The sequence below is a fragment of the Pipistrellus hanaki genome (assembly GCF_964339955.1).
Source record: "Pipistrellus hanaki genome assembly, chromosome: 4".
NCBI classification, from domain to species: domain Eukaryota; kingdom Metazoa; phylum Chordata; class Mammalia; order Chiroptera; family Vespertilionidae; genus Pipistrellus; species Pipistrellus hanaki.
In genome coordinates this window covers 49326254-49340143 of record NC_140506.1, presented here as the reverse complement: position 1 = coordinate 49340143, position 13890 = coordinate 49326254, and the positions used below count along the sequence as shown (strand labels likewise).

General features: G+C 42.6%; 1 protein-coding gene across 1 annotated transcript in view; it reads left to right on the top strand.

The window, feature by feature from the left end:
• LIX1 (limb and CNS expressed 1) overlaps nt 1-13665 on the top strand; it is a 49155-nt gene extending 35490 nt beyond the window's left edge. Inside the window, exons 3-6 of the mRNA XM_084880452.1 lie at nt 8-148; nt 2267-2362; nt 10827-10904; nt 12773-13665. Coding sequence (XP_084736578.1) covers nt 8-148; nt 2267-2362; nt 10827-10904; nt 12773-13060 — 603 coding nt within the window. The 3' untranslated portion in view covers nt 13061-13665. The remainder of the gene's footprint in view (nt 1-7; nt 149-2266; nt 2363-10826; nt 10905-12772) is intronic.
• The last annotated feature ends 225 nt before the right edge of the window (nt 13666-13890 follow it).

Here is a 13890-nt window from a genome sequence, read left to right as displayed (position 1 = left end):
TCTCTAGTGCTGCTTAAGCAGAGCCGAGGCCAGGCGGGATGCAGCCAAAGTGGCCCTGATCAACTCCCTGTTCAACGAGCTGCCCTCTCGAAGGATCACCAAGGAGTTCATTATGGAGAGCGTGCAGGAAGCAGTGGCCTCCACCAGCGTGAGTACCCCAGGGAAGGGAGGAGCTGGCTACTCTGAGAATACCGAGGCCTTTGAATCGTGGGAGATGCGAAAGTGAGCATATTTTTAAAGAATTGGGCATATTTAATTTTTGTCCATTAAATCATTAATTTTCAGCAAAAAGAACCCTTGCACTGGAAATCACAAAATTGGAATTGGCTCCCTATTCTTCATCTCAGTAATATTTTTTAACCTTCTTGGAACACGATTAACCAAGCCTTAAATCAAGGTAGATCATTTGACCCACCTTGATTTCTTTATTTGAATGTTTGCTGTTTGAAGAGCATTGATTTGTCTGAGGGCCTGAGGCCACATACAATTATATACTGCTTTTCTCTAGAGATAAACTAGCTCATTTCCCCCTAAACTTAACTAATCTTACAAATGATGTGAAGTTCTTCAAAGTGCCAATCCTTTCAACCCCCATGGGATGCTGCAGTCTGTGTTATGGAAACGCTGACTGCTTAGATATCGGGAGAGTTGTATGCCCAATATTTGTTCACTGTTAGAATTGTCATGCTTAATCAATTACTTCTTTCAGAGGGCTTTGAAAATGTTTGTAATAACTAAATACGAAGTGCTTATGAGCAAAACACTTTGTCTTAGAAATTTAGCTAGGACGTTTTCTCAGCGATCCGGGTGTAGGCAGTTTGCCCCATGAGTCATGTGGAGCTCCTGATCCTTGATGCCTCCAAACCATCAGCCATGGAGGAAGCCTTGGGTCCCCGCTGTGGCACTTGTCGCCCTGTATGTCCTCCGAGGCCAGGAAGTTGGCATTGCCAAAGGAGCTCGTCAACTCCTGGCTTGTCTTTAGCATGGATAAACCCGACCTGAGCTTTGCACTCTCCGATTCCCTCACTCTGATTGTAAAGGTTCGGTCATTCTGGAGAAGCTATTAATGATAAAGGAGACATTATCACACTAGCAGTTATCTTTTTTTCTCCCTTCTTTCCCCTCATAAACACTTTTATCACACAGCGGAGAGAGAAGGAGGGGCAGAGAGCGGCTGACCTGGCTTTGGAGACCTCAGGAGCTCTGTTCCATATCTGCTCTGAGGATGAAAGGAAGCCTTTGTTTTGCTGCTCTGCACATTTCCAGTGCCTCTGAGGAAGAGAAGTTAGGAAAACGATGCTTGATTTCTATGTGTGGAATTTACTCAGGAGCAGGGAGGGGCCCTCAAGTGTAAATGTAATTTATCATTTTTTTCATGGAAATTTCTAAGGAAAGAAAATATATAAGATTTGCAGGCTTCTGGATGGATTTCCTCTGGGATATTTAAAAAGCCAACATAAATATTTCAGCAGCAGTGTTAATGTTATTGCATTCAAACGTTATAAATTTGCTGCTATCTGATGTTGGCAGTCGTATGTTCAGCCTCACAAAGTCATTGCCCACTTTCTCAGGAATCCAAGACCAGGGGACATTGAAGGACAGGCCCCAGACCTTATGTTAGCTTTTTCATTGCTACTCCCCCTAACCACAATGAAGGAGAATTTCATTTCTACACATCACCCACCCACTTTGATTGCTGAAGATTAAGTGATCCGGAAATAAAAAATATATAAACCAAGATCCATGTCTCCAGGCTGAACACCAGCATATTGTGAAAAGCTCCCATTAAAGAACCATGACAGTAAAATATGAATGGTCCATACAACTGAAGAATTCTTTCCCTGTCAGTTACATAATCTTGCCTGGTTATCATTGGAACCAGAACAAGGTCATCATTTTAAGATGTCAATAATACCCGAAGGCAGCCTAAGTGGGCAACCACTCATATTAATGCCACTATCAACAAAATCCTGTGCGAAGGCACAGGAATTTCTGTTTTGGAATCATTATTATTTTAGTGAGGATATAACCAATCAACAATCTAATGGAATGCCAGATTTAAATTGATTACAAAATCCTCTTCCTTCTGAATCGTGGAGAGATTAAGGATTTTATGCCAAATCAACGGGAGACTTGGTTGTGGAATACATACCTGAAGTGTTAGGCCAGTAGAAGGATCACTGTAGGGCCATGGTATTAATTTGTGATCACCCAAATGAGGGGAGGGAGCTTCCATAATACTTTCCTTTTCTGCTTCCTTCCCCAGGGCACCTTGGACGACGCTGACGACCCCAGCACCAGCATCGGTGCCTACCACTACATGCTGGAGTCCAATATGGGGAAGACCATGCTGGAATTTCAGGTGCCTGACTTCCTGTCACTTATTTATTTTGTTACACAATCTAAAAGCCTGGGAGAATGCCACTCTTATCATGAACACCCTCTGTCTCTCAGGTCTACTTTTTAAATTTGTTTTGGTCATTTTCATTTAATCCTCTTAGAACTTAGCATAGTAGCTCCATCTTAGCCATGCCTCAGTGGGTTAAAATAAGCATGCAAACAAGGCACAATTTTTGCTTTCTTAAAGGGAACTAAAAAATCTAAGAGATAGGGAATACAACCAATTTACAACTATATCATTTTACCAACTTTTCAACACAATGTCCCCCCTTCAACCAAAATAAGCAGTTTGAAGTGTTGGTTGTGACCATTTGGTTCTTAATTTTCAGAAGTCAAAGATGCAGATGCCTGTAATGTATATTAAACAATGTTGCCCTCAGTTCTAGTATTTTTATTAAAGGAATCTGACACCTCCTATCATTAAATAAAAAAATTAGCAAGCTATAATCCTTTTCATCCACTGCAGACAGCCATAATAGAGTTGAGGAACTACATTACCTATTATTTCCAAATTAAATAATATGTCAATAACAACAACAATAAGGACTATAGCTAACACTTGTTGGATACTTATTGTGTCTGGCACTGTGCTAAACATTTAACAAATATCGCCATAATTTAACCTTCAAAATCTGCATATAAGTATGTATTATCTCCACATTATCACTGAAGGAAGTGTACCATAGAGCTTAGCACATAGCAAAGCCAAAATCAGACCCAAGCCATCTGATTTCTGAGCTCACACCTTAACTATTATCCTATATTGGGCTGGACAGGTGAAAATTCACTTGTTAGACATGAAGAGTTTGCCCTCTAAAAAACTAAACTTGAATGCAGTTAAATATCTACATACATGCATTGCTAGTGGGAATCAATATGCAATGTCATAATGAAGAGTTTTTGCCCCCAGTATTTCTTTCTTTCTTTCCTTTTCTTTTTTCTTTTTTCTTTTAGATTAGATCCTAAGAAGCACTCAAAGTTTTATGGACAAAAATGTTCATCATGAAATAATTTAAAGCAGTGTTACAGCTCAGCCTGCAGTCACTAACTTTCAAATACCTTCTTTGGTATCTTTCAGCTCTTTTCCAAACTACAATAATATAGTCACTGCCCAAGTGGATGTGTCCTTCCTGCACATTTAAAAAATAATAAACAATATTTCCTCATCAGTCCCTAGTTTGATGAAGCAAAAATACTCTTTCTTCAAGTTGTCCTAGGAAGATCTCATTCATCCAGTTTTCTCCTTAAATGGCCATGGGCTCATGGACCTTTGATGCTGCTTTCCTTGGTTTGGAAGAGACCAGGTATCTTTAAAGACTACCCTGTGGAGCAGACCAAGGCACACATCAGCTCATTGGTTCTGAGCCCAGGCTTTGGAGGGGGCTGGTCCCTTTCAGCCTGGCTGGTCTTCTCACCTCTGAATCTGCTTCCTCACTTGCATATAAATCAGGGAGCATAATAGCAGTGGCATTTCCTCATAGTACCATTATGAAGATTAAATGGAACCATGTAGAAAGAGTCCAGAACAGTTCCTGGCATGTTGTAAATGCTCAATGAAGATTAACAAATCTTATTATATAACTTTCTGAAGAAGGACTTCTTTATGCCTGAGGCTCCTGGGTAGATCCCCTTGACAATTTTATATAAACTAAAGGTTTCAGATGAGGTCAGGGAGCTTCCCTGCATGAACATTTCAGGATCCTTGCTGTAGAATAAAAAGGTGGGACTGTGAAGGGTACTACCCTTACCCCCAGTAACAATCTAAAGTCAAACAGAAAAAAATAATAAAGGGAGGATCATAACACAGGAGAGAGAACACAAACTTTTAAAGACTCGTATGTGAAGCTGGCTCTACCACTTTCCACCTGTGAACTGAACTATTGTGAGGTTCAGCTTTCCATGTGTAAAATAAGAATTATAATGCCCATTGTATGGGATTTTTGTGGGACTTACATAATATGACATTTATCAAGTGTGACTTTCTCAAAGAACCTCATTTTTATTTTTAAAAATATATATTTTATTGATTCTTTACAGAGAGGAAGAGAGGGGGATAGAGAGTCAGAAACATCGATGAGAGAGAATTATCGGTCAGCTGCCTCCTGAACGCCCCCCACTGAGGCACATGCCCCGGACTGGAATCGAACCCGGGACCCCGCAGTCTGCAGGCCGACACTCTATCCACTGAGCCAAACAGGTTTCAGCAAAGAACCTTATTTTTAAAAGTTTCTTCCTTCTTAACCCAGACCAAAAAATATATAGAATGAATGTTGCCTGCCTCAGTACTAAGTAGCTTGTATATGATTTAGTATCTATTTTCAGAAAATCAAGAATGATTTTTTTCTATTTTAAACGAACATTTATTGACCCCATATTAAATGGGACACGTTTAAGGAAGGTACCACCTCTGCCTGTGGACAGTTCCCTGCACTGTACCGCTGGGTACACCCTATAGCTCACTAGTCTTGTACAATTATTCACCCTTCTGTAAAGGAATAGCAGGCTTGTGCAGAAGCTCAGAATCTTCTCAGACAGTTGTGGTTAGCAGAGCCAAGGCCACAGCCAATGGAGAATCTGCCTCATTTTAAACGAGCGTTGAGGTGACCTTGTCACTTTCTGTGGAGGTGCTGGTTTCTCTGGCGTGATGGGCTCTTCCAAATAATCACCAGTGACATCACTGTGGCCTCCTCAGTGGCTTCTCCACAGAGCTGGAGGTGTTTGATTCCACGTCATAGACAATTCCCAAACCTGTGTGTTCTCTAAGTAATCCTCAGTGGTCCACTCTGCACCACCAGTGAGGTCTAGGGACGGAGGTGACTCTGGGTCAGTAGTTGGTATTAGTTCAGCCTGTAATCTTGAGTCACTGGAAATGTCTGTGTCTGAGTCAATGTCCATGTGTGGGAGTATCGAGGGAAGAAGCAGGCAGAGAGGATGCGGGCTTCTTGATCCTGGTGTGGGCTGGGAGCGGCAGGGAGGGCAGGAGGCTGGGGATGGTGAGGAGGCAGGTGGCATGCCCTCAGTGCCAAGAATGATTTTTGAGTGCCATTGAGGTAGTCTGCCAAAGATGGGAGGCAAGATTTTCTTTTTCAATCATTAAAATTCCATCCAAGTACTATGAAAGGCTACACTAACCACCTTTCAGTAATACTTCAATTGCCTTGGTATAGGCTGTGTTTCTTGTGTGGTCTATGTAGTAAGACATTTAACTATGTGAAATAATTACAATCGTGCTGGAAATGCTTCATAAATTCACAGAGGGGAGGCTGGAGACAGGATGGGGTACAGAGGGAGGAAGAGGAAGATGTGAGGACAGGGAAAATCCAAAATCCCTCTCCCCAGTAGGGATGCTGGCAACCCAGGAGGAGGGCCTGGAGCACAGACATCCCTTTCTTTCCCACCAGCTCCATCGCCTGCAGGGCCTGCACACTCCTTGGTGGTCAGGCTTAAATGCATCGGCTTGTTTCTGCACATGATGGGAACTGACCACAGCCGACCCAGCAGTCAGTACCCCTGGTGGGTAATAGATGTGTGCTTACCCACAGATGACTGCCCCGAATAAAAACAAGGCTGGTGTCTCCTGACTGCCCGCAGGCTTTCCCGGGGCGCTGTCAGGGAGGCAGGGCGCAGGAGAAACCTGATAGGCTTCTGCTTACCTTCACTCGGAAGGGAAGCCTAGATGCCTGTGTTGAGGTAGCCTTGCCTTAGAGAAAACTGCCTGGTGTGGGGGGGGGAGGGATGGTAACAGCACTAGCCACTGGGTCTTGTCAAGGTCAGGTTCGAGGCAGACTTTGACTGACGCCGGTTAATATATTTATTCTGCAGCCTAATGCAATCCCAGGACGAGTTGTTTATTTACATCTTTGCTAAATTCTCCAGGTTGCTTTTTAAAACCTCATCTCATAAACAAATTTCCTTTTAAATCCATTCTCTTGGGTGGGGAGATGGTGCCCACCTGTTTTTCAAGTTCTCCATTTATAGTGTTTGTTTTTCTTATTTCTGATGAATTGCAGAGCCAAGCCAGTCTCCCAGACGTAGTTCTAGAGAGAAACAGTGTGCATTCCCCCCATCCCCCTCCCTCCCTCCCCGCTGAAGGGCCAGTGTTTCTATCAGGAAGCACTGTGAGGACAGAGCCCAGTTGTAGTTGGTTAAAATGGAATGAATGACAAAATGAACCAAGAAAGCTGTAAATTTTCCTTGAAGAGAAAAAACACACACACAAGGCCTGATTCCCCCCCCCCCCCCACTTTATTTTAATTTTACTTTGCTGATCAGGACTAACTACATAATTTATGGGACCCATGGCAAAATGAAAATGCAGGACCTTTTGTTAAAAAAAACTACTAAGAATTTCAAGGCAGTGGGTCATTACACCAAGCTCAAGGTCCTAGGTGACTGCACAGATCACAAGCTCACAAAGCTGGCCGTGACCATGAGACAGACCCATGAGAAGGGTGAGACTAGGTGAGAGAAGAGTTAGGCCCTCATTTCAGGCATTTAAAGGAGTGTCAAAAAACTCAGTAATCAAGACTGGTAGTAGTATAACACAACGTTGCATAAAGTCAACACGTGCAAATATTCATGACAAACAAAATATCAAAATTTTTAGTAATGACAGAATTTTAAATAAAAGACCCTGAACTTGCATGACTCACCTTAAACTTGCTTTCATTCACCTAACCCTAGTCCCAACCCAACCTTTAGGCCAGCTGCTTGTTTATCTCTCAGGATGCCCAGACTCCCCAGGTGTCTAGATCAGTCTACAGAACAGATAACTGCCCCAGGAAAAATCCTTTGAGGAACAGGACAGAAAGTTCATTGAACAGGCTTCCCTTAAAGGGACAGACCTTCGACAGGTAGAAAACAAGTCTGGAAGACCAGGCAGCAAGGAATCCTGGTGATAAAAGGGAGCCACCTTCTCTTAGCCAGTGTGCAGTAATGCCAGGATTTCCGATGGAATGAATCATTCGGAGGCATACAGGATTTCCTGGGGCTCATGCAGCTTCAGGAAGATCTGAAGATAATGGGGGGTCTTATGAGGGGAAATAAAGAATTGGGACTATGTGCATAATGATAGCAAGATTCATATGTCTAAGAGGAGGGCAAGACTTAGATGGGAACATAGTGGAAGAAGGCAGAAAGAAGGTCATCTCCCCTGAAGGGCTTTAGAAACAAGAGCAACACTTGAGGAAGAGGAGCTTGTGTTACTTGAAGAGAAAAAAAAAATGCTTGGTGATGGATCAGACATTTAGGTAAACCAGAGCAGGTGAGGAGGATGACCCTCGTCCTGCAGGCAGAAACAATTCAAGCCTGAGGGTTTTTGAGAGATGTGGGTTGCCAAGGTACATGAGAAAGTCTCTGGTTCTGTTTGCAGCAGAATTTGTGGGTTTGAAAGTCTTAGGGGGATTGCCATGTGGAATGGCAAGAATGTATTGGAAAAGGGGGTTTGTGAATAGATAAAAATGAGAGCCTTGTAGGCCTTGGAGGAAGAATGTGTTATCAAGGCAACAGTTGTCAGAACATGGAATAAGATCCCTGTTAGCAATAGGTTATTTCGCAAACTGTGCTACAGAGAGTAAGGACAGTGCCAGCAGGGCTAGTGGAAGCCACAGAATAAAGTTGGCGTATCTTCTGGATTATCAACTTTACATGAAGACTGGGGGTGAGGAGCGCAGGTGGCATTTATTTTCTTTTTTAAAAAAATAAACATATACCTGGCCGAGTAGCTTTGGTTAAAGCATCGTTCCAATACACCAAGGTTGTGGGTTTGATCCCTGGTCAGAACACATACAAGAATCAACCATTGAGTGCATAAGTAAGTGACAACAAATAGATGTTTCTCACTCTCTCTCTCAATAAAAGATATACATAAATAATAGAATATAAAATTTAAGTGGAGAGTTAGGTTAAAACATAAAACAAAATGTCTTATTAGTAAATATTAGCCCTCCTGTAACACCACAGAGACTGTTTCATATCAGTGCACGGACTGTTCCTGTTCGTCTGTATGGCTGTGAACTATCAGTGAGTAGATTTGAAGGTAAGTTGGGAAGAGCTGCACAAATCCATCTTCCTCAGTCGCTTGGGTTTCTTTGATAAAAGGCACAGTGGTGAACGAGGTTAGGCAACACTTGGTTGTGGTTATAGAACAGACCACTCTCACTTTTCCAAATTAGCATGGTGATGTGACAGAGTGAACATCTGGAGGGGGGCAGGGAGAAGCGGAGGCGGGCAGGCACAAAAGGAGCAGCCTCTTTGGCACGGGACCCAGGGCCCTGGGCAGGCGGTGGGCTCTGTGTTTGGGGCAGGAGTGATTCTGCTAGTTTCCACGTCGGATCTTAATGAACGAAAACAGATAGTTTGCTTTTACTGAGGTCTCTGGGGGATGCTTACTGTGCAGAAGAACAAAATCCCAAACTGGATCCCAAACTGAAAAACATTACAGTCTAATGGCAATTTCCAACATAATAATAGTGCTATTTGCTCTTCTGCTTGCCTTATAGCTTTAAAATTTACCCAATAATCCTATAATGTGTGAAATCCCAGAATGACTTTGTGCCTCCTGATTTTCATAATGAAACCTTCTTTATTATGAGGTAAAGACAGTGAAAGTCAGTTTTTTTGAATGGGCAGTTGGACATCTGTCTAAATGTAAGGTTTTCATGACCAGGAAGTTCCTTGATTGTGTTGTTATTTCCTGATGGTTTTAATCCACAATAAATGTGTCTCTGACCAAAAAGAAAAGAAATGCAGATAGCTTCAGTGGACGACTGCCAGCTCTAATCACATTAGAGAAATAACATCATCAGCACGTTCATTCCTTTTAGCTTGCCCTTGAAACGGTGCAGGGCAAGGATGAAGCTCATAGAAAGTGCAATGCTGTGCTCAGCACTGGCCATTGGAAACTGTGGGTATAATTTTTTAATCTTTATTGCTAAAAGCATCGATCCCATCCAGCCACCCCCACCTCCCAACCCAGGTCCTCACCATGGTGGGTGTATTTTAATGTCAGTTCCACTGTAGTATTCATGTTTTAAGGAATTTTCTTGACTGAATTTATAAGTTTGGGAGTATTTTTACAGTATTTATAGTTTGCCTTTTATATGTTTTCTATTTATTTTTTTAGTCCTGATTTTTTAAATTTAATTTTTTCTTTAATATGTAATGTTGTCACATGATTGAAAACTCAAAAGGTGCAAAAGGATGTCAGAGGAAGTTCTCCCTCTCACTCCTGTCCTTAGACATCCCAGTTCTCTCCTAGGGGGCAACTAATGTTACCTGATTCTTCGGTGTTTTGTCAGAACTCTTCTAGGCATTTACAAGCAAGTATTTATGGAGCTCTCCTATTCTATTTTTATCAACTAGTAGCACACAGTATACTGGTTGTGCACTTTGCTTTTATTTTATTTTAACATAATACATCACAGAGATTCTTCACATTAGGACCTAAAGAACCTCCCCATCCTTTCTTTATGACTGCACCACATTCCGTGGTGTGGATGTGTTGGAGGGGAGGAAAAGCAATTTTCCCTGAACACTTCTGAGTTCTTAGCTAAGACTCCTGTAATAAAAGACAGATTAACAAAAGAAAAAACATGTTTATTGACATGTATGCCCCGTGTATACATGAAAAAGACCTGAGAAAAATGAATACATCCTTTTAGGATTCAGGATTAAATACCATCATAATAGGGAAAGAGGAAGGGGATGTGGGCTTCTTAGGGAAAGTGGGTACCTTTAAAGAAAGATAAACAGGCACTTAGAAGAATAAATGTGACAAAGCCTGTGTGGGTGTGGTGTGGACTTCCAGTTTCCTCTTCTGTGATGAGTCCTCCTTCCCAGGTTAGTGCAACGCCCTGGGAGGGGATTTATGACAACCAGGTACCTTTTGGAGGATGTGTCTTAGACAGGTAAGAGGAGCTCAGAGAGACCCTCTCTCTACGTTTGCTGTTTTTTAAGTGCCTTCAGCTCAAAATAATCCATGTACCAAAGTGGCATACTTTGTGGTGTCATGTCCTAAATTCATATTTCGGGTGGCATATTCTGCTGCCCTTCAATACTCGATTAAGCCATTCATTTAAAAATGAACATTTGAGATATTTCCAGTCTCAGGCAATTTCAAAAATCGCGATGCCTATAAATTATCCTCAGATGCGCTGGCCTAATTTAGATAATTTTTAGTGTTGAACGATATTTATACATTTTTAAGCCATTTTGTTGTGCAAATATGGATGTAGCAGGAAAGGGAAGGAAGAATGTCCAGGAGCCTGGACTCTGGTGTTTGAAAGCCTCAGAGGGTCCTGACTCTCTTTTGTGTCCTGTTTCCCTGGCAGAGTTGGGGGTCAGAGTCACGCCCTGCTCAGCTCTCAGTGAGGCACTTTTTTCACGTTTCTGCTTTGAGACTAATGAAGGGTGTTTGGGTTTTGCAGGAGCTGATGACCATTTTCCAACTACTGCACTGGAACGGGAGCCTAAAAGCCCTTCGTGAAACGAAGTGTTCCCGACAGGTGAGGTTTTACCACCCAGGATGGCCTCGTGCTGTACAGACAGATCAGATGGTCATGATGTCTCTAGGAGGTTTCCTTTATTTGGAATTCTTCCTGTTAAACTTGGTGCTTTGTTTATTGAGTAAGAGCAGAGGACACATGAATAGGTACACATAACTATCCTATATAATAAAAGGGTAATATGCAAATGGACCCTAATGGCAGAGTGACCACTCAACCAGTCACTGTGAGGCTCACTGATCACCTTTTGGTCTATTTCCTCAGCCGGCGCTCCGATCGCTCGATGGTGAATGTGAAACCGGGGGTGGGTGGCAGCAGGGGGTGGGGCCGGCTGTGGGAAGCTGGGGAAGATGGCCCTGGTCGCAGGCCAGGCCTAGAGACTATACCCGCACATAAATTTTATGTGCCAGACCTCTAGTGTGTACATATATAACAGTTCAGTTGAGTCAGGCACTGACCAAATATGCATACTGAGAACATTGACTAGGCATAGGACTGATTTAGATACTTGTACTGAATGACGCCAAAGGAAGGGATCATTGAGACAGACTTGACTTCTAAGGCAAATTGTGGAATTCACTCCATGTACCTGCCCTCCTGTTAGAGTGTGCGCCCTCCTCCGCTCTGCAGTGCGGAAGGAAACCTGAGCGTGCACCCCGTGGGGACCTCCGCAGTGAGGGGAGCTAAAGTTGACGATAGCAGGACTTTTCTCACAGCCACCAAAAGTCCCCAACGGGCAACAGAAATGCTTGTAAAACTGGGCAAGCTGGCATCCAATCACCCCAACGTTTTTGGTCTGGAAGTTTCTTCTTTATCTTTAGAGACAGGGTCTCACTATTTCTTTGCTACCTATGAGAAGCACCCCCCCCCCTTTTAAAGGCAAATGCAAACTCCTTCCTGTGTACTTAATGGTTTTCACTCCCTATCCTCCAAGATTTATCCTTCCTTTATCCACCGTTAGACTTTGAAAGATGGGGGTTTATTTTTAAGAGTTTGCTAACAGGAACTTGCAGGAGGAACAAAGCCTCCACCAGTCAGCACGATGAGGTGGATGTAAGCATTACCATGCACTGTGGCCCCAGGAGCTTTTAGTTGTTCTTTGCGTAGAAAGTCTGGCTTTCAAAATGTCAAGGATGGAAAAGAAATGAGTAGCTGACAATGGCTTTGGTTATTTTTCCTTTTCCTTTGATTTTACAAAAGGCCTTTGAAATATCCAGGGTTCGTTATAAACACTTTTCCATGATTGTTTTTAATTTGTTAAGGTCATAAATAAATACCATATGTTCCTGAAAATAAAAATAAGCAATGCATTCACTCCACGAGATCTTCTTAAAGTGTCTCCATCGAACCTGCACACGATGTTACAATGCACTGGCAAATTTTTCACACGCGAACTGGCAGTTAGTGACTAACTTTTAGTTGTTTACAGACGTAAGAGACCATGTCCATGAAGGTGCCATTAGGATATCAATAATGATAATGCCTACATTCCATAATACGTTTTAAAAGTTATTACCGTCGTTTCTGTGAGCGATTTAGACCATCATCTTCCTTATGCCAGCAGCACACTTTCTACCGAGATCAGACCTCTATTTTGTGAATAGTATTGAGTCTTCCTAGTGGTAGTGTTTTGACTTAACCTGGAGTAACTTTGCTTTCTGCACCAGCTTAGTCCTTCGTTTTCTGTCAGAAGTATGGCATGGGACTTGGCTATAGTTTGTGAACATCAAAGAGGCCTGGTGGCTGGTAAGACCTTCGTGGATCAGGAGGAGGGGTGGAGGCAGAGGAAAAGAGGCGTCGGGAGGCCACGCACACAGGTGCCTTTGGTGTTCTGTACTCACACTCAGGACCTTGTCTCTGGCCCCCAGGAAGTCATCTCCTACTACTCCCAGTATTCACTGGATGAAAAGATGCGCAGCCACATGGCCCTGGACTGGATCATGAAGGAGCGGGAGTCACCAGGAATCCTGTCTCAAGAGCTACGAATGGCTCTGAGGGAGTTGGAGGAAGCCAGGAAAGCGGGACAAGAACTACGGTTTTACAAAGAGAAGAAAGAAATCCTGAGTTTAGCCCTGACTCAGATCTACAGCGACCCTGACACTTCCTCACCCAGTGATGACCAGCTGAGCCTCACGGCCCTCTGTGGCTATCACTAGCAAGGCCAGCTTCCAAGTACCAGAGGCTGGCTGAGGCCAGACTCTAACATCAGGAAGCTGACTGAAGAAGGTTATCAGAGGCTTTAGTCCCCATAGTTGATACCTGAAGGCTGTACTAATCCTCTCCACCCATTCCCTTCACAGAATCTGAGAGCAGTCAGGCCCTTTTAGGATACAGTGTTTTTCATCACACTCACAGTAGTTCTACCTCAGAAGAAAAAGGATGGAGACAGGTGGTTTAAAAAATATTTGCCAGGGCTTGCTCCAACCTAAGGGCTGGTTGACATGTGACTTGCTAGATTATATATGTTGTTTCAAAGAATGGGTCAGGGTAGCATCCCCCCAAAGAACATCAGCCAGGACTGGGGTGAGAGAAAGCATGATAGCAATTTTCATTAAATAAAAAACATGGATTGGAATTAAATAAAAAATATGGATTTTTTTTTTTTTTAAATATTCTAAGTTCAGGATTTCTTTCTAAACTTGGTAAGCTAAAAGAGTGTACACTCTACTGGCTATAATCCAAAACCACAAGGGGGATTTTTATCTGGACATCTCACTATCGAAGATCTTGAAATGGTAATACCCTGTTTCCCCGAAAATAAGACAGTGTCTTATGTTAATTTTTGCTCCCAAAGATGTGCTAGGTCTTATTTTCAGGGGATGTCTTATTTTTCCACGAAGAAGAATATGGTACACATTTATCGTAAAATGAAAAGAAAGGAAATTTATTACCTGTATACTGTACGGTAGTACGGTAGTTGTCAATACAAACCAGATAAACTGTGAATCCTACAGTATCAAGAATTTACTCATTTATTCAATGACAA